Here is a 19,858-nt window from a genome sequence, read left to right as displayed (position 1 = left end):
GTGTTATTTTTTAGATTTTTTTCACATGTTTTCCATAGTTTCTAAGACCGCTTTTTGGGTTTATAATATAATAACTATTTTCCTTTTAAAAAAAATTATGAAACCATCCCTTATAGTTGGCTTTTTATACCTAAATCCCTTTAATGATTTTGTTAGGGTAAATGACTAAAAAATACCTAACTTTCACCTTGTTTCAATTTTAGACTCAATTTTTAAATTTTATCAAAAATAGGACATTTAACTTTTCATTTAATGTTAATTCTAGATCACTGTTTACTGATTTTACATTTTATTATTATTTTTTTATGTGATGATATTAGATAACGTGGTCAATGATGTGGTACAAGTTACCAATTAAGAGGCTAATAAAAGACTACACAGAAACTAGATTGGTGATTTGAATTTTACCCATAAACAAAATTCATGTGGTTTTCTCACTCCGTTGTGCGCTTAGTTGGGCAAGTTCTTGTCAAGAAGTCATACTGTACTTTAATGCTTTATTCTTGAACTGTTTAATTGTACTCTTGAGATGTATATTGTATTCATGATTTAAAAAAATATTTTTTAGAAAATTATATAGGCCAACCATTTAAATGGTCCACTCGACCATAGGGTCATGACAAATGGGTGGTGCTCTAAGTTCAATACTACTGTTGCATTGCTTGCTTAACTCTATTCTTTTCACTTACAACTTTTTCTTTTTTATCTTGTTTATGAAAAATCAACTATAAATATCCAACACAGAGAGATATTGCCATTATATTAACAATACCATCAATTGTTAGAAAAAATGTGTGTATTAGTTATTTCTAAGACTTTTCTTTTAATCTAAGCATATTTCCACTTAAACAAATCTTTTATTAGTTGTATATCAAACTTTAATCTGAGTATGTGAAGTCAACTATATAAACCTTACATGTTAATAAAAGCTATAAAAAACCCAATCAAAACCAAGCAAAATGCCAAGCATTCCAACAAGCTATATACGTAATATGTTTCAAAATTCCCAGAGTACAACATAAGTATGCAACAGATACTAACTTGTGATTGTAATTGTCGCACCCTTACAATCATATTATATATATATATATATATATGGAGCAAAAATAAATAATTTTCAAGTAGATGACATTTTCCCATCATTACTTGACAGGAAGAAGAAAATTCTCAAACCATTTGCAAGAGTTGGTACATTGATCTACACCATTATTATTATTACTATTATAAATAAAATCATACTAGATATACATCACTTTTGTATATCTTAAATTACACAAAAAGGTATTATAACCAAAATACCTCTCATCTCTATGCGTCTCACCTGCCTCATGAGTGACTTTTTTGTCATTGATATACTTTTGTGTAGCCCAAAATGTACACAAAGATATACCAATAACATTTTTCTTATAATTAATCCAAATAAACACAAACATATGCACACACAGTTCCGTACACAATGGTTGCATTGGAGGGATATCGGGTGTATGAATTTTAACTCACAAATCATCTACACACAAATCATTTGAATGAATAAGATGTTCATAGATAAAATCCCAAATAAGAGAGCCAGCTCTTGGTCGTTAGAATGAACAATAAGACCACCCTTTTTTTTTGTTGTAGTTGGTACGGTACGTAAACAACTTAATTTACAGTAGCAATGTATATGAAATGAAGTTATTCTCGGAGCTGTGTCTATATCAAGTTCAACTCATTGAATATATCCATAACTCATTTTTAGCAGCAAGATACAAGTGATCTATCTCATGTAACAGTTTTCATTATTGATGAATAGAGAAAAATGCAGGCGCTGCAGCAAAAAACTGGATGTTGTACTTATTCAGAGTCGGCCATACAGCGAGACCATGTCCCTTAGTTTTCGTCCCTCAGCCTCCAAGTTGTCGAATGACATGGAACTTGGTATCCTCCAGCTCCAATTTCCAAACTGTGAATAAGACAAAAATGAATGTCACACAGTAGGCAGAGACAATTGTTCAACTCATCATCAAAAAATTGTTCCAGACATTGGGAAATGATATGATGGGGAACTCAGCAGATGTATTTTAAAAGCTCATAGTTAATGAGTGTTAAACAGAGGTTGAAGAAAGGTGGGCAAAAAAATATAAAAGTGCATAATAATAATAAAGTTTTTCTAGTAGCTGATTGCAATTTCAGTCAGCTGAACCGACACAATCTGAGTGCAGCCAAAACCGTATAATTTCTCTCACCAAGGATCAGTGGCTAAGATGAGAGCTTTACGTCACGCCTGGCCAATTTGAGGGGTGGCGCCCATATGTCGGGACAGGCTATATATGAGATAATCAAGCCAAGTTGGATGTCGACCCATGTGTTAGGCCAAGCTATCATTGAGAAGATCAAAAGATCAAACTGAAGTGGGAGCCAATCCAGAACAGCCATACTTGGGATCTCGTCCCTTGCTCATCTAACATGAATCTCATTGGCATAGTTATATTAAAGGTGCAAGGCACACTAAGGTGCAACGGGATTCTGGAGCTTGAGGTGCGAGGTGCAAGGCGAGGCAAAGGTGAGGCGCATCGAGATAAAAATATAATTTAATAAAATATAGACAAATTAAAAGGATAAAAATAAAATAAATTAAATTAACAAGTATTCATCATCAAATTCAAACACAAACAATTCATAATCAAACAAAAAATTCAAGAAAATAAACACAACAATAATAGCATCCAACATCAATCATAAGATAATCTTCTTGATCATCATCATCATCTAAATTATATTGGTCATTTCAAAGTCTTCCTCTTCTTCATATTCTTCTTCAAAATCAGTATCTTCCTCCTCATCTAAGTGTTAGAGGAGTACTAATCTTTGATTGAGAAGAAGATTATAAAAAGAAACCTGAAAATTAAAATGTATAATTTTGGAAAAAAAATAAGAACTCAGATGAACTAATACCCACAGTTGTAAAAGGCAAAACATTGAAAAAACAAAAAGAAAACAAAACGTAAAAAAATATTGGCAGCATTTCCCCTTAATAATACTGATAATCTTTATTTTTTAAGAAGGAAAAATAAAAAACGAGAGAGAAAGAGAGGGAGGCAGAACCGAAATAGAAGAAAAAAAGAAAGAGGGATGAGATGAGAGAGAAAAAGAAGAAACATACCTATTTCTGTGGTAGCTGGTCCTTTTCCGTTGCCTCCCAGCCAATCTTGTTGGAAGAATAAGTGTAAACTGCTCTTGGGGGTAGCAAGAAGGAAGAGAGGCTTTTAGGGCTTTGGGTATGTCTCCATCGGGTATTTAGGGCTGTGTTTTTTTCACATTTTTTACTTTTTTTTCTAAAAAACTATATATATTAAAGATATGAGAGGCATGCCTCTCGCCTTTGCTGAGGCGCGCGCCTCTTTAAGGCTGCCTCGGCTTGGGGGGTCTAAGGCGGAGGGGCTGGCGCCCCTTGTAGCCTTGTGCACTGTGCCTGGGGCACGCCTTTCGCAACTATGCTCATTGGTTGCAAGTGAATTTTCAAAATTAAGTATAAATCAGATGGTTCAATTTTGAATTATAAAGCTAGACTAGTTGCTAAAGGCTTTCATCAAACACCAGGCATAGATTTCTCTAACGCTTTGTAGTAAAGGCTCCTACACTAGGAGTTCTCTTTATCTTGGCAATCTCCTTTGGTTGGGATATTCAGCAGATAGACATTAACAATGCTTTCCTAAATGGTGACTTATCTGAGGCAGTGTTTGTGACTCAACCTGAGGGTTTTCAAGATCCTACTTGTCCTCACTATGTCTGTAAACTTAAGAAGGCATTCTATGGATTAAAGCGGGCTCACAGAGCCTGGTTTCATAAATTGAAGACACTGTTGAACCTTCGATGCTTCTCTTTTTGTTCAACAAGTACATTCATTCAATAAAAATTCTCAGTTCTTCTCCTCTACAAATGCTCGGTTTCATTTTTCACATTGACACTAGGCTGCGCAGGGCATCATGGCTGCACAAAGGGGGGTTGGTGTGCAGAGTGGCCAAGGGAGGAACCCCACCTTGCATGGAAGATGAAGGCTGGGCTATATTGATAATCTGGGGATTACAAAGTCCACACAGGCACCAGAGAGGCATGAGGATATGATGCAGGCAGCTGCAAGGCATGCTTATTGGACGGGCAGGACCAAGGATTATGCAGACACCACGCAGATGGCACACAGGCGCTAAGCAGGCAGGGAGCAACCACAAGATGGGCTGCATGGCTGATTACATGGCAGGAAAACCTAGAGTTCTCAAAATTGTTCTGGAAGGTTTGGAAGACTTCAGGTGGTTTAAGGGTTATCTACGATTTGAGATATACTACTATATTCTTGAATGTTCCTACAAAAATATCTAGGCGGATGAAAAGCCAAAGGCCACTCATATGAAAGATCTCATTTTAGAAGTTGTTAGATGAAGTCAATCTCGATCATAGATTAGGTAGGTGGAGTTCTATATAAAGGGCCCCCCTCTTCATGTGATATCATCAATTATAGTGAAATATTCTCATAAGGATCCAAGTCTGAGAGCAGCTCACCTAGAACGGGTAAGGGTGAGTTTCTCTCTCTAGCTTTAGGGTGTTCTTCCTTCTTCTTAAAGTTGACTCACATAGGTGTGCAACTCTGGGAAAAGGAAGGCTGAACTATCCTCTGTCAAGTGGGGTGACTTCACCTAGGTTTCACCTGTCCTGGCTCAAGAAATCTGAGGCGTGACCTTAAGGCTAGGTGCTCTAACAAGTGTGACGTGAAGCATGATCTCAAAGCTCTTGAGGAATAAGCTATTTGGGTTTTGTAATTTGTTGCTTAATAAATATATATACAATATGTTTGAAAACAGTTAAAAAACAAGGACTGCGAAAATTCATGCTAAATAATAGGTGAATGGCAGTAGGTAAATTGGCTTTCAAAGGCATTCAAGTCCACCAATTTAGTTGATCATCTATATCACTTAATTGTTCCACAAATAAATAACCATGCTTGTCTGTTTTCTTTATTACCCTCTTTTCTATCTTGAAACTTTTACTTTTTCACTTTTTATCTAATAAAGGGATTGAATAAATAATATGATGTTGGGACAAAGACTGGTTTCTTCTGTATATTAATACTATAGTACTTCACTCATTTGGTTAGCAATGAGAACGCCAATCAATAGTGGAAGATTATCTCAAGCCGCCATCAAACATAAGAAACAAAATTTTCTTGACCGACACAGTTATGCTTTATAAACATCACCACTGCCACACAAAGCCTCAAACAAAGCCTTAAGCATTATGCTTTGCATTGAGCAAATATTTAAAAAAGGAAAGTGGAGATAACATCCCATTGGAAAACAATACTATGTAAGAATTCCAGTTCAGACATTAACAGGACTAAAAAGCATATTAATGCACAGATAGCATGGCCAGGATTAGAATGGGTCTTCAATAGAATGCCTGGTACCAGGCTATGAGCTGATTTGGGACTCAAATTTGAGGCCAGCCCTTCCTAAGAAAAAAGAAGATAGGAACAGCCCCAGGCAACATGAGGCGAAGCCATCATATCTGAATTACTATTCATTAATATCAGCTAAGTCTTACCTGAGTTGCAGGGATGTTCATCCTGGCAGAACTCCCCAGCCCAAGGATATCCTGCATGGGTATTATTGCAGTTCGGGCCACTGAAGAGAGTGCAGCCTGGACCAGTGCCCATGAAATTTCCTCTTCTTCAGTAATTGATAGATACTTTAATACCTAAAAGAACAAAAGCAGGCGATGAATAAATGTTACTTGGATTAGGGAGAAGTTTCCAGTTTTATAAGGACATATATTATGCAATAATAGTTAAAAAAAGTGCTCACATTGGATTTTTCTCCCTGCTGCAAGTTCTCCCACCAACCTCGAATCTAGAAGAAGAGAAACTGTCAGCAGCCTACATTTACAAAATGAAAAAGAATATTCGAAGTTCAAGGGTATGCAAAACAAACTGATTTGTCCTTCCATCCATAGATGAAATAGAATGGTTGGGTAAAATCATTGAGAAAGTAGTGCTTATTGAAAATGTTTCTTTACTTCTAAAGTTATTTGGGAAGTAGCTACGGACCATATTCTTGAAAATATTCCAAATAATCCTTTTTTGGAATAGACTATTCAAGTATTCACGGTGAGAAATGGTAACCGGATCTGAGCTTCTCTAAATGTGATTTTCAAAGTGTTCCCAGTGTTAACTGCTGGGAGGTAATGCCTTGTGATATTTACTGAGAAACTGGTCTAAGGATGACAAAATATATTAAAAATATGGGTAAACTATACTTGGCACCATTGCTCCACTAAATTGCATGCAACCTCCCCCCACCCCCCCAAAAAAAAACACATACACATGCTGATGATTATGTTGACCTTTATAAAACTTCAAAGATATGCCCCATTTAACATAAATCTAACCTCAGGGAATAATCTGATAAAATTTTTGAATAGTGGGGAAGTCAATATAATTTCTAAGTGAGGGTACTTGCATCTATGCCAAACCTCAGGAGTGTTGAATGTAATTTACCACAAAAATAAATATGAACTCTTTTTTCCCCCACAAGAAAAATTCAATCTAACCACCAGCAAATGTTAACAATTTGCCTAAATGTTTACTTGTAAGCAACATGTTATCTTATGAACCAAATTTTCAAGAACTTACATTTTTAGTAAATTTTTACTGTAAAGGAACATGTCAAAAATAGTTCTTCACCTTACATACAATATGGTTATGGATAAAAGATGTTTGATGAGTTAGGATTCATGTAGCAAGCCCCACCTAGTAGGATTAAGATTTGACTGTTGTTCTCAAAAGTAGTACTCAGAATCACCCTTTTCAAAAGTGATTAACTTTTCATTTCTCTTCTTTCAAGAAGAGAACACTGTTTTTAGAAGCAACCCCAGACAGGGCCCATATTTTGCCATACACTCCTAATTAAGAAGAAAAACACATTTCTATTAAAGACAAATATGAGGCCATGAGGATTATACCGTATCGTTATCATGAGTCCCAGTATATACAACTTGATTGTACTCATGATTATGAGGCAAATGAGGATTTTCAGCATCACTCCCAAAACCTGGAATCAAAAATATCAAGGGTGGACCATGAATATTACACTCATGAAGGTCATTCCACCTAAAGATACTCGGGGAAAAGAGTGACAATAGATCAAGGCACAAAGTAGTTACCAAACTGGAGGACTGCCATCCCAGGTGCTCCAATAGCTTTCCTAAGATGAACTACATCCTGAGTGATTACTCCCTGCCAAGTACAAGAACAGCTAGGGATGAGACCAATTGAATTTGAAGTATCTTAATACATGAAGAGATGAGAAATATTTGTCAAGTAACGTCATCTCGAACTCTTAGCAAGTATGATACATGTTGACCAAAAAGAAAGCATATTGACTAGTACTTGCAACTGAAAAAAAAAAAAAAAAACTAATATTAAGAAGCTGTCTTGTCCTTCAGTTTGAGGGATTAGATTAAAAATATTGGAAGGATCAAACCCCCTCTATGATAATTAATAAGTTCCTTGATAATTCAAGTCTAGCTAATTTTTTTATATTAGCTTGTTAAAAATAAAGACAAATGGATATGGCCTTAGTAGGTAGTTACATACAACCACAATGGAATTTTCGTTAATCAGAATATAGGTTCATGAAAATAGAGTTACACCAAAGACAACATAGTCGAACTACAATTTGTACTTCACCATGATATTAACCCTTCACATTCAGAAAAAAAACACTTCAAACACAACCATACAACCTTCATATCTCCATCAGGAAAATTGTGGGAGGAACCCTTACAATGGTGATAAGCTTCTACATAATATCATATTAACTTTTCTTTACAGAAAGTGAAAAGTCCAAAAAGCCTAAAAGTAATAATATCACTGTAAAGATAATTTTTTGCAGTCCACACATGATTTTGCATAAGGTTACACTTGGGTACCATAAGGCATAAGCAACAACCATAAAAACTCACTCAAAAGGGTTAGTGAAGCAGTTGAAAGTTTGTTACTTCTACTTATATACCCCAAGTATTTCCATGCAAGTCTAATACTAGCTAGCCTATGAGACCATCCTAGAGTCTAGGCTAGATTTTCAAACCAAAATGGCCCTTCAACTTTCACTATCATTGGTCATTTTAACCTGAATGAGAACAAAAAAATTTCTTAGTTCACATTTATCCTGTGCATGAACATTTGATTAGCAATTATCTTATGCTGTCAATCTTTATTGACATCTACAACAATGTTAGTAGGTCTTTGCTTTCAGCCAATAGTGCCAATAAAAAAGGAAGTATTTTCAATCCCCACATGGAAGTAGGTAAGGAGAGCCCTGAGTACTATAAGCAATAACCGCAATGAACAAACTCACAAGTCACAAGGGCTAGTCAATATCTCAGAAATTGGGTCCCTTACTCTTATTTATCTACCCAAGTCTTCTCCAAGCAACTTCTGATGTGGCAATTCAGTATTTCATGCTATCTTGCTTGTTAGACACAGCTTGAATTCTGGGCTAGATTTTCCAACTACAAATTTTCTCCTCTACAAAGCTCATCCCTCCTGCAACTTTAGGTTAAGTGTTCTCCTATCCTCTAGGCCAAACAATCATTGACCCTCAAGTTAACTTTTCTTTCAGGTAATTTTTTGGAAGAAAATCACTTCTTGGAATGGAAAATATACATGCCTCATTTCACCAGCATGCCGTCTTGTTCAAATAAGTTTATAGCTAATGGATATTCTAGTTTTTCAATGGTTAGATCAGCACATTCTTCCTTTTTGGGCCTTTTCCTTTAATTGTAGGGGCAGACATGTCAGAGAGAATTGTGACACAACAAGGTGTGACCTCCAAAACACTTAGCAGCAGGGTGGTTGAGCTGATACTATGTTTGTCTTCTACATGTCAATTGTCTATTTGTATGCATATTTTCCTCCTACCCTATCTAGCGTGATTAAGGCTAGTGGTGGTTGTTGTCACATGCATTTTTCCTCCTAGCGAGGTGGCTGAGTGAATGCTATGTCTATCTTCCATCAGTCACTTTGCATTTTTTTGTGATTTTTCCTCTTCAACAGCCACCTTATTTTAACACTTAATAAGGAAAGTGGAAAGTTTGTTGTGCTGTTTGGGAGTGTGGTCTGAAGTACCCAAATAGGAGTTCCTTTCACAGCTTTCACTTGGAGCACCTCATTACAAGATAAGAAACCTTTCATTGCTTTCACTGGTTTCTTTGCTTTCTTGAGAAACTCTATGGGCACCATTTTTGAGGGAAATATTATTTAAAATTGCATTTCCTGCTCATTCAATTTCCCCACCCTTTCCAATATTCAAGCTTGTTTTATGTATTCTAAAGCGTCATGCTTTGTCTTTTTCTGATGTGTTAAGTCACATTTTCCTTAAAAGCTCTCTTTGGCATGTTATCGATGTCAAAACAAAGCTGAAGCAATCATGAATCTCCCACTTCCTTTATACTCAAATTTTCAAAAGATGTTTGTTACCTCCATCCACCTCACTTCATGTATCAGAGAGTTCTCGTTCTCCCAGTTTCTGTTTTCCTCTTCTTGTTGGGGCATGCTTCTCACGGTTTTAATCTCTACCTTCTTATTCTCTTCCCTTTTTATTTGTTGAGGGATGGGCCATTTCATGGAATTGGTTGATTCTCCGTAAAAGATACCATATCCCCGACTCTTATCAGATCCAACTTGACAGGGAGATCAAGAATCCAAATGTGAAAAGGAGATCAATGTCATGATCCACGTAGCAAGGAGGGGGAGATAGAGTAATTAAATGTAATAGGAAGGGAGAAATAGCTATTAGCAGTATAGGCGGTAAAGTATGCTGTAAGGGGGGTACAAGTTTGTTGTTGCTTAGGCGGGTTGTACATTCCCTAGCTGTAAGCGGTTAGCCGCACATGGGCAAGGAATCCAGCTATATATTCGGCTAATCCTTGCCACGGAAGGGTATGAAATATTCTAACAGAATTCTAACATTCTCTCTCTCTCTCTCTCTCTCTATTCTCTCTTCCTCCCTAATTTCTCTCCCTATCTTCATTCTTTCTCCTTCGAACAGTCCACTGGACGAAGGAATTCCAAGTCAAGTCCCTGGGAGCTGACATTTTGGTATCAAAGCACGACTTGGGAACGTTCAGAGCTGTAGTTACCCTCGCCATGGCGGATGGAACGAGAATGAAACAAATGGAAAACCAGCTACAGCAAGTGGCGACATCCATGGCGGACATGCAGACCAGAATGGGTCCACTCGAATCCTCAGTAGGAGCGGGAGTGGGTAATCGAATTACCCAAGCCATGGAGAGGTGGCGAGAAGAAAACCGGGAGCAGAGTGCTCTGTTGAGGGGACAACTGATGGAGCAGATGCAACAATTCGTGAGAATGTTTGCATCACAACAACAAGTGAGACTTTCAACGGAGTTTCCTCCTAGGGATAGAACGAAACCAATCCTTCCTGGGGTAGGAATGGAGCCTCCACATGCTGGGGTGTCAGAATTTGAATTAGAACCGGAGATGATGGAAGAAAGCCTGATGGGAAGAGGACCGAGAGTTCAAGCTCACCGGAATCAGCCGAACTTCCCTGTGCCGAAATTAGACATTCCACTGTTCGATGGGGAGAACCCGAGATGGTGGACCAGGAGGTGTGAACGAATGTTCACACTATACCAAGTTCAAGAACAGCAGAAGGTCGTCCTGGCATCCGTTTACTTGAATGAGGCGAGGGACGCCTGGTTCCAAGGATGGATTGCGACCAAAGAAGGGAGTCCGTGGAATGTATTCGCAAGAGACCTCTGTACGAGGTTTGGAGACAAGAGTTTGAGGGATGTGATCGAGGAATTTAACAAGCTCAAACAAGAAGGAACGGTGTAGGCCTATTAGCTCAAATTTGAGGAGCTAAGGTCCTTGATGGTCATGCACCAACCCCACTTGACAGAAGAGTATTTTGTGTCGAGTTTTATCAGTGGGTTAGGAGATGAGGTGAGACCGATGGTTAAAATGATGCAACCAGGGACGGTGGAACAGGCTGCTGACAGTGCAAGGCTGCAAGAAATGACGATTGAAGCGCTGATGAAAAAACAAAGAAACCAAGTTAAGGGGGTAATCACCAGAGGATGGCAAGCAGGAAACAGAGCCACTGGAAGGGATACGGGACAAGGAGGCAAAGGGGTCTTGGCTTTGCCTTCAACGGTTCCAAATCCTGCTAATGGGGGACGATTGATGGAGCAAAGGCGCCAGGCGGGACTCTGTTACAAATGCGGAGATAAAAAAATTTTTGGGCATAAGTGTAAAAGGTAGCTGTTAATATTAGAAGCAGAGAAGGATGAAGAAGAAGGGGTAGAAGGGACTCCAGAAGCGGATGAAGAAGACAAAGGGGAGATTTCTCTACACGCCCTTAAGGGGTCAATCAGCAATAAGATAATTAAGGTGGAGGGAAGAGCCCGTGATGCTCAGGTCATGGTACTTATAGACAGTGGGAGCACCCACACCTTCTTGGATGAAACTATGGCCCGAAAGTTAGAGTGTGAGATCTCCAGCTCGGCCCCTCTTTCAGTAACAGTAGCTAATGGAAATAAGGTTGTGAGTCAATCCTCCTGTGTGGGGTTTTGCTGGGAAATGAACGGTGAAGAATTTGTGGCAGACTTGAGGCTATTGAAGTTGGGGGGTTGTGATGTGGTGCTCGGTGTAGATTGGATGAAGGGGTCAGCCCTATCAATTTCGATTTCAATAAAATGGAGGTAACTTTTGAGAAGGATGGGAAGAAAAAGACCCTAACAGGCAGTCAAGAGTCAGGGGTGTGTAAGATGATTTCCGGGAAGAGGCTGCAAAGGATGTTTAAAAAGAAACTTTCCCAGGTGGCCCAGCTTTTCTCTATACATGCCATAGAAGTCACACAAGAACAAGGAGTGCAGGAAAGGGAGTTGACAATGGCTGTGAACAGCAGCTCGCATGAGCCCTGGAAGGTACAAGAACTCGACTCTCTTAACATGCTCTTAATTGAATTTAGGGACCTTTTCTCTGAGCCAACTGCTTTGCCACCCAAAAGATCACTTGACCACACCATTAACTTAAACCCAAATGCTGAGCCTGTTAACCTAAGGTCTTACCGCTACCCACCTAGACAAAAGACTGAAATAGAAAAACTCATCAAGGATATGTTACAAAGATCCATCATACAACCCAGCCATAACCCATTCGCATCTCCTGTATTACTTGTCAAAAAGAAGGATGGTTCATGGTGGTTTTGTATCGATTACCGCCAACTCAACGCCATGACTATCAAGGACAAGTTTCCCATACCTATTGTGGAAGATCTGCTTGATGAATTAAAAGATGCTTCTGTTTTCACCAAACTCAACTTAAGATCCGGCTATCATCAAATTAGAATGAGGCCGGAAGACATCCCTAAAACATCTTTCAAAACCCACCAAGGGCATTATGAATTCATAGTAATGCCATTTGGCCTCACTAATGCTCCCGCAACTTTCCAAGCCTTAATGAACCAGATTTTTGAACCGTATTTACGCAAATTCATATTGGTTTTCTTTGATGACATTTTGATCTACAGCCCCACTTTTGCCCAACACTTAACCCACCTTAAAACTACCTTTGAGGTCCTTAGATTCAATAAATTGTATATTAAAGAGTCAAAGTGTGCCTTTGCACAAAAGCAGGTGGAATATCTTGGGCATTTATATCAAAAACAGGTGTGAGTACTGACCCCAGCAAGGTGGCAGCCGTGGTTGCTTGGCCCAGGCCTCAGAATGTCAAGGGGCTGAGGGGATTTTTGGATTTAACTGGCTACTATCGACGATTTGTAAAGGACTACGGTGTGATCAGCCGGCCGCTCACCAATCTGCTGAAAAGGGATGGATTTTAGTGGGATTCTAAGGCAGAAGAAGCTTTTAGAGATCTTAAGCAAGCTATGAGTCAGATACCCACTTTAGGCTTGCCAGATTTTAGCAAGACATTTGTTCTAGAAACGGATGCAAGCGCTAAGGGAATTGGGGCAGTGCTGGTTCAGGAAGGAAGGCTGATAGCATTCTTGAGCCAAGCTCTAGCTCCTAGGCATCTTGGGCTAAGTATCTATGAGAAGGAGCTACTAGCGGTATTAATGGCAGTGGAGAAATGGCGGCATTACCTGGAGGGAGGGAGGTTTGTGATTAAAACAGACCATGAAAGTCTGAAATCTTTGCTACAACAAAAGCTACACACCCAACTGCAAAGGAAGGGGATGACAAAGCTAATGGGATCGGATTATGTTATCCAATATAGGAAGAGGAAGGAAAACCTAGCAGCAGATGCGCTATCTAAGTGCTTTGAGGAAGGAAGTCTAGCTGCAATCACCACCCTCGTTCCTAACTGGTGCCAAGAGGTAGTTGACAGTTACAAAAAGGCTGGAAGAACCAAGGAACTTCTTCAGCAGCTGGTAGTAAGTCCAACCTCAAGACCAGGTTACACTTTGAGAAATGGAGTAATCAGGTACCAAGGGAAGCTGGTGATAGGAGAGGATGAGGAGTTAAGAAAGAAAATAATAGAGACATTACATGCCTCCCCCATAAGGGGGCACTCGGGAATTGAAAACACCTATCATAAGGTCAAACAACTATTCCAGTAGGTAGGGATGAAGAGGTATGTCAAGGATTTTGTACTAAGCTGTGATACTTGCAGGAGATGCAAATCCAAGAATATAGCCAACAGGGATGCTGCAACCTTTGAATATACCTGAGGGGCCATGGGAGAGTATCTCAATGGATTTTGTTGAAAGGCTCCCCAAATCTAAAGGGAAAGACTGCATCATGGTGATAGTAGACCGATTCACCAAATATGGCCATTTCATCGGGTTAGTTCACCCCTACACTGCTCAAGAGGTAGCAAAGGTGTTCTTGGACTAGGTAATCAAACTACACGGTGCACCAAAGGCCATAGTATCTGATCGCGACAAGATCTTCACGAGTTTGTTGTGGAAGGAGCTGATGGGGCTGCTGGGAGTGAAGCTACATATGTCAACTGCTTACCACCCTGAATCCGATGGCTAAACCAAAAGGGTGAATCAGTGTTTGGAGATGTATTTAAGGTGTTCTTGCTTCCTACAGCCAAGAACTTGGCACAAGTGGCTTCCCATGGCCCAATGGTGGTACAACTCTAGCCACCACAGTTCTATAAAAAGGTCTCCTTTCGAAGCACTCTATGGCTATAAACCACCTCTACTACCATCCTTGGGAGACTCTTCTACAGTGGCAGCTTTGGATGTTTATCTCCAGCAAAGGCAGCAAGCTTTACAGGTGCTAAAAAAGGAATTAGCTACTTCTTAGAACCGGATGAAGCAATTTGCAGATAGGAGGAGGAGTGAAAGAGAATTTCAGGTGGGAGAATGAGTGTATTTGAAGCTTAAACCAGGTCACCTAAGGGCATTACTGCAAAACCCCAGCTCCAAGTTGAATCCAAGATACTACGGCCCATTTCCCATCACTGCAAAGGTGGGAAATGTAGCATACCGGTTGCAACTACCAGACGGCTCCAACATCCACCCGGTATTCCATGTGGCACTCCTTATAAAATCGGTAGGGACTCAACCAACAAGTCCTACCCTACCCGACCTTCCTAGTGCTAATGACAGCATTAAAGAACCGGTAGCAGTGCTAGATAGGAGGGTGATTTACAAGCACGGGGCCCCTATTCCTCAAGTACTCATCAAGTGGTCTCATCTCCACTTGGATAGCAACACATGGGAATACCTTCCGGACATGCTTCGCCAATTTCCAAGAGTAGCCAGCCTCCTCCACATTTCTTAAAGACAAGAAAATTTTGAAGAGGGGTAATTGTCATGATCCACGTAGCAAGGAGGGGGAGATAGAGTAATTAAATGTAATAGGAAAGGAGAAATAGCTATTAGCAGTATAGGCGGTAGAGTATGCTGTAAGGGGGGTACAAGTTTGTTGCTGCTTAGGCGGGTTGTACATTCCCTAGCTGTAAGTGGTTAGCCGCACATGGACAAGGAATCCAGCTATATATTCGGCTGATCCTTGCCACGGAAGGGTATGAAATATTCTAACAGAATTCTAACATTCTCTCCCTCATTCTCTCTCTCTCTCTCTGTTCTCTCTTCCTCCCTAATTTCTCTCCCTATCTTCATTCTTTCTCCTTTGAACAGTCCACTGGACGAAGGAATTCCAAGTCAAGTCCCCGGGAGCTGAAAATCAAGAATCCAAATGTGAAAAGCACCAATGGAATACCACAACCATATGACCCCATTGTAGAAGTGGGCATCAAGCTTCGACAAATCTAATTAGGATCCACTACTTCCATAATCTTTGCCCATCCCATGTTACTTATAACTTCTTTAGGATCATAATGGGGGTAGTTGCCCTGAATGAGACCTTGGACTTTGAGTTAGGGCTTCACAAGATTTAGCGTTGTAAATAATTCATTGGTGACTCTCTTATGTAGGATCAATAGGTTCTATTTGAAGACCAACAACAACAACATATCCAGCCTTTATCCCACTATGTGGAGGTTCTATTTGAAGACCAAGGGAAGAAAAATAATTGGTTAAGAGGATACTTGCATTTAATTTTATTTTATAGTTAAAGAAAATAAAAATATGTTATTTGGTAACTTTTATTTGTTTTTCAATTCTACTTTTTTTTTTTCTCTTCTCCTTTCTTTATCTTCCTCCTCCTCTCCATCACTGATGCTCTTGGATGGGAGTTGTCAGAGTACAGTGACACCCATAAAGGATTGCCACTTGCCAAAGTCCAACAAAGTGGGTAATGAAACAAAAATATATCATCTTAATTCTTACTAAATGATGAATCCTAATTCAAAGCATTCCTAAATGGCGTCCCAAGTTCACCAAGCTCCCCATTTGGCAACTAAAACTAAATTGAACTATTTATCTCCATCACAGGCAAAGCCACATGAAATTAGTGATCTAATATTGAGATACTAGGGATGTTTTATGTAAAATGTATGACCCAACTAGAAAAGATATGAAAGAATTGATCACTTGATCCAATATGGCAGAATGGGAACATACCAAGTCCTCGGCAGTTATATTAATCTGTCCAACATCTCTGAAAATGGCATCAAATAAAGATTTTCCAGGTCCCACCTACTGTCAATAAAAAATCATATGAAGTGGATTGTGGGATGCAGAAGTGAATATCACAAGATCTGAAATTTGAAGAACCAACCTTCCACTGTCCATCCATTGCAACTTTTGCTTCTGCACATGTTTGTGCAGATGAGATATAGTATAATTAATGTATATGACAAGCATCAATTAAAGTATATGACAAGCATCAGGCCAACGTATAGAAGTTCACATAAGCTCACCGGAAGGAACAGCCCAAAAGCCTGCTAATCCTCGAAAGTGATCTATCCTGAATTCATCAAACAGATTCATTGCACGACGTATTCGGCGTTTCCACCAAGAAAATCCATCTTTCTCCATTGCTTTCCAGTCATACAGTGGGCTGTTAAGTCAAAAGAAAATCTATTTAGTAAGTTGGAAGAACCATGTCAACAGTTAAATATCTGCAGCAAGTTAAATATGCCTGTTACATACCAAAAATTAAAAGAAAAATAGAAGAAACTGAGAAGCATAAACATTACGACTGAAAAGGTTGGTAAGAGTTAGGGGAGGAACTAATATAGCAAATGATACTATAATGAACACTAAACCAGGCAGTTGCAGTTACTGGTGATGAGCCCGTCAAAAGTAGGCTTAAGTGAACAAAATTGTTAAAATAGATAACAAAATACAGTTAATGAATAATTAGATTTAAATATCTAGAGATTAAAGTTTATAGAATAAATATATTTAAAATAATAGAGTTACCAAAACACACTAGCAAATATGAGAATGCAGCACAAACATAGAGTAATGTTTGTTATTTATAACTCCAAATATTTTAGTTCAAAACATTTTAACTCACTACCTACATTTTTACCTTGTATGTTTTTATTTTTAACTAGTCAACATGAATGCCTTAACTAGGGTGTAGTACCAATAAAGCTGAGAAGTTCTAGAATATACAAAAACAGCAGAATGATTAGATAGTAGTAGTACAGACACAACCCATGGTAGTTGATATTTATTTCTTCCTATTGCTTATGCACATCCAGTTAACAGTTCTAATATCCAAAAAGCATAACTTCCAATAAAAGAAACGTACATTGATCACCCAATTAGGGGGTATTCATGTCTAACACTGAATCCTCATTTAAGGGTGTGGGTTGCATCTCTGACATCTGTACTTAGACACGCACCCAAACACTACCCTGTATATTATTTTGGGAAAATAGGACTTTATCCTAAAACCTAAAAAACAAGTGTGAAGGAAAATTCTATGTCAAGTTGTCCCCATGTCTAAATATATAGTTGTCTCCAAGTGTATTTATATATAAGAATTAAATTATGAGAAACAGGCCTCATCTGGCATATGTGCCTGAGTCCAAATAATATTGAACAAAAGAACAGTAAATTGCAAATTAATTTAACCTGTCCAAATATGTTTGTCTGTGTGTGATATGGCCCTGAGTATGAGATCTAGATATGGGTCGTTTTACTGTGAAATCAAAGGATGTGTTTGGGTAGGCTTAAGTTTGCTGGTTTTCCTTCCTTTATGACCTATTGAAAACAGTGGAACAAGGGCTTATTCGAGAGAACCCTTTGATCTCAGGAACTTTGTATTCGAGGAAATAAACTGCTTCGTTTTCTTTCCTTCTTCATTACTTTAAATATTCATTACAATGAGAACTGCCTCCATGTTTATAGCATACATGATGGGCCAGGCTTACAGTTTATTTCATTCTTCATTACTTTAAATATTCATTATAATGACAACTGCCTCCATGTTTATAGCATACATGCTATAAACATGATAGGCCAGGCTTACACAACTGGAACATAACTGAAATAGACAGAAAATAAAAAATAAAAAAATTATAAAAGTTAGGTCTGCTGTATAACAGTATACAGGAGAAAATGCCATAGATGTCTTAATAAAACAATAACAAAATATCACATGTAATGCTAGAAATAGAGACTAAAACAATAACAACAATCACAAGTCTCAACCAACTAGGTGGGTCAACTAAGTGAATTCTAGATTTTCAACCATCTCTATCTATTGTAATATCCTTTGTCAGGCCATTATATCCTAAGTCATGTCTAAGGGTTTCTCACCAAGTTTCCTTTGGTCTTCCTCCCCCTCTTTTGCTACAAATTTTCTCCATCCACTCACCTCATAGGTGCTTTTGTTGGTCTTCTCTCACATCCTAATAGTGGCACCTCACCTAGGACATGAGGTATACTATGTCCAAAGAGTTATAGCATAGCTGTGGCCACCCACAACCATTAGATCAATCTGAGACATGAGATTCACACAGCTTTCCTTGGAACCTGTGTCAGTGTTTAGCAGATTATGAGTTAACCCTCAGGATGGCAACTGGGGATTCCAATTTAGTTTGTCATGACCTTCTCTACTCAGAATGTGTGATCCTAATCTGGTCTTCACCTTGACCAAGTTTCTCCTGCCATATTTCTCTTAATTTCAGCTCACTGAACTCAGCAGTTGAACCCCAAAGTTGACTCTTCCTTGAATAGCTGACTAAGCTTGCAATCTGACATTGTTACCAACAGTCAACTGTCCCTTCTTGGAAGTCAATATACCAATTGACAATTAAACAAATAGTTGATTGTCCTCCTCCTCAATCGATGTCCCTAGCTCTCTAGTTTAGATAGTCAATCCACGGTCAACTATCCTCGTGCATAGTCAATCATTCAAGCTCTTTGTCCACCTATAGTTGTCTCAACAGTAAATTGTTGCCTTTACAGCTGACCTTCCAAGTCTGTTGGTGCTTCACAGGGGACTAAAAAAAGGACCATCCCTATCAACTGTGGTCTATTTCCTTAGATCAACTAACCTTCCAATCAATCATCAACTTATGTAAGCACAATCCACTTAGCATGCTGTCAGAATATGATTCTAACAAGGGAATTCTCCTCTGATTGGGGAGAATTATGGATTCTTAAGAGAGAGAAGAAGAAACTGAGAGGGAAGGATTGAGAGAAATTTGAGAGAGAGAAAACAAGAAAAAGGCAGGAATGAATTCAATTGTATTCACCGATGTCTCAATTGGCCGTGGGATCCAGATTATATACCAATCATATGGATGGTCTTGGCACCAAGATTCAAATTCTACACCTTCTACTACACACTGCTACACAACTGTCATATTTTCCGTTATTACAGTAGGGTCAGATAAAATTCATAAATCCCCTTTCCCGCCTATCTATCTGGTTACAAGACAATTCCCCCCCGCTTTAAACCTTTCTTGTCCTCAAGAAAGTTAAGAGTAACCCTGCAACTCTCGAAAACTGATTGAGGAGGTCAGGTAAGTATTCTCAGGTGTTGTTCTCCGAATGTAGGTTGGACAAATAGAAGAGCACCTGTGTGATTGGAGCCCCCTGTTTGTGTTGCCTACAATGGCTATAGGCTCAACCTCCTGTTGGGTTCCTTGGGAAACTTGTGGTAGAGTAGAACTTACTGGATTGGTCCCGGTAGATTTCTTGAGTAAGGACACATGGAACACTAGATGGATATCAGAATCCTCTGGGAGTTGCAGCTTGTAGGCAACATTCCCCACTTGAGCTGTCACTTCATAGGGGCCATAGAACTTGGGTTGAGCTTGGTGACCTAGTTTGGAGATAGTGCCTTCAATTGTTCCTGTTTGAGCTTTAGATATACCTTGTCCCACACTAAAAATTCCCTCACTTCACTTCACTTCTTATCTACAAATTGTTTCATTCGGTTATGTGTATTGGCTAGCCCT

At 39.0% G+C, this 19,858-nt stretch overlaps 1 protein-coding gene across 1 annotated transcript in view; it reads right to left on the bottom strand.

Moving 5' to 3' along the window:
• Nucleotides 1–1,463: 1,463 nt before the first annotated feature.
• The window catches only part of LOC127803646 (4-alpha-glucanotransferase, chloroplastic/amyloplastic), a 56,926-nt gene continuing 38,531 nt past the window's right edge, over nucleotides 1,464–19,858 (bottom strand). Inside the window, exons 9-16 of the mRNA XM_052340046.1 lie at nucleotides 16,355–16,494; nucleotides 16,213–16,244; nucleotides 16,056–16,130; nucleotides 7,192–7,264; nucleotides 6,991–7,079; nucleotides 5,835–5,879; nucleotides 5,575–5,727; nucleotides 1,464–1,942 (exon numbers count right to left, since the gene is read on the bottom strand). Coding sequence (XP_052196006.1) covers nucleotides 1,838–1,942; nucleotides 5,575–5,727; nucleotides 5,835–5,879; nucleotides 6,991–7,079; nucleotides 7,192–7,264; nucleotides 16,056–16,130; nucleotides 16,213–16,244; nucleotides 16,355–16,494 — 712 coding nt within the window. The 3' untranslated portion in view covers nucleotides 1,464–1,837. The remainder of the gene's footprint in view (nucleotides 1,943–5,574; nucleotides 5,728–5,834; nucleotides 5,880–6,990; nucleotides 7,080–7,191; nucleotides 7,265–16,055; nucleotides 16,131–16,212; nucleotides 16,245–16,354; nucleotides 16,495–19,858) is intronic.

Source organism: Diospyros lotus, chromosome 6, assembly GCF_014633365.1.
Source record: "Diospyros lotus cultivar Yz01 chromosome 6, ASM1463336v1, whole genome shotgun sequence".
In the NCBI taxonomy this organism is placed as follows: Eukaryota; Viridiplantae; Streptophyta; class Magnoliopsida; order Ericales; family Ebenaceae; genus Diospyros; species Diospyros lotus.
The sequence above is the reverse complement of the archived record's forward strand: the minus strand, read 5'-3'. Positions and strand labels throughout refer to the sequence as shown.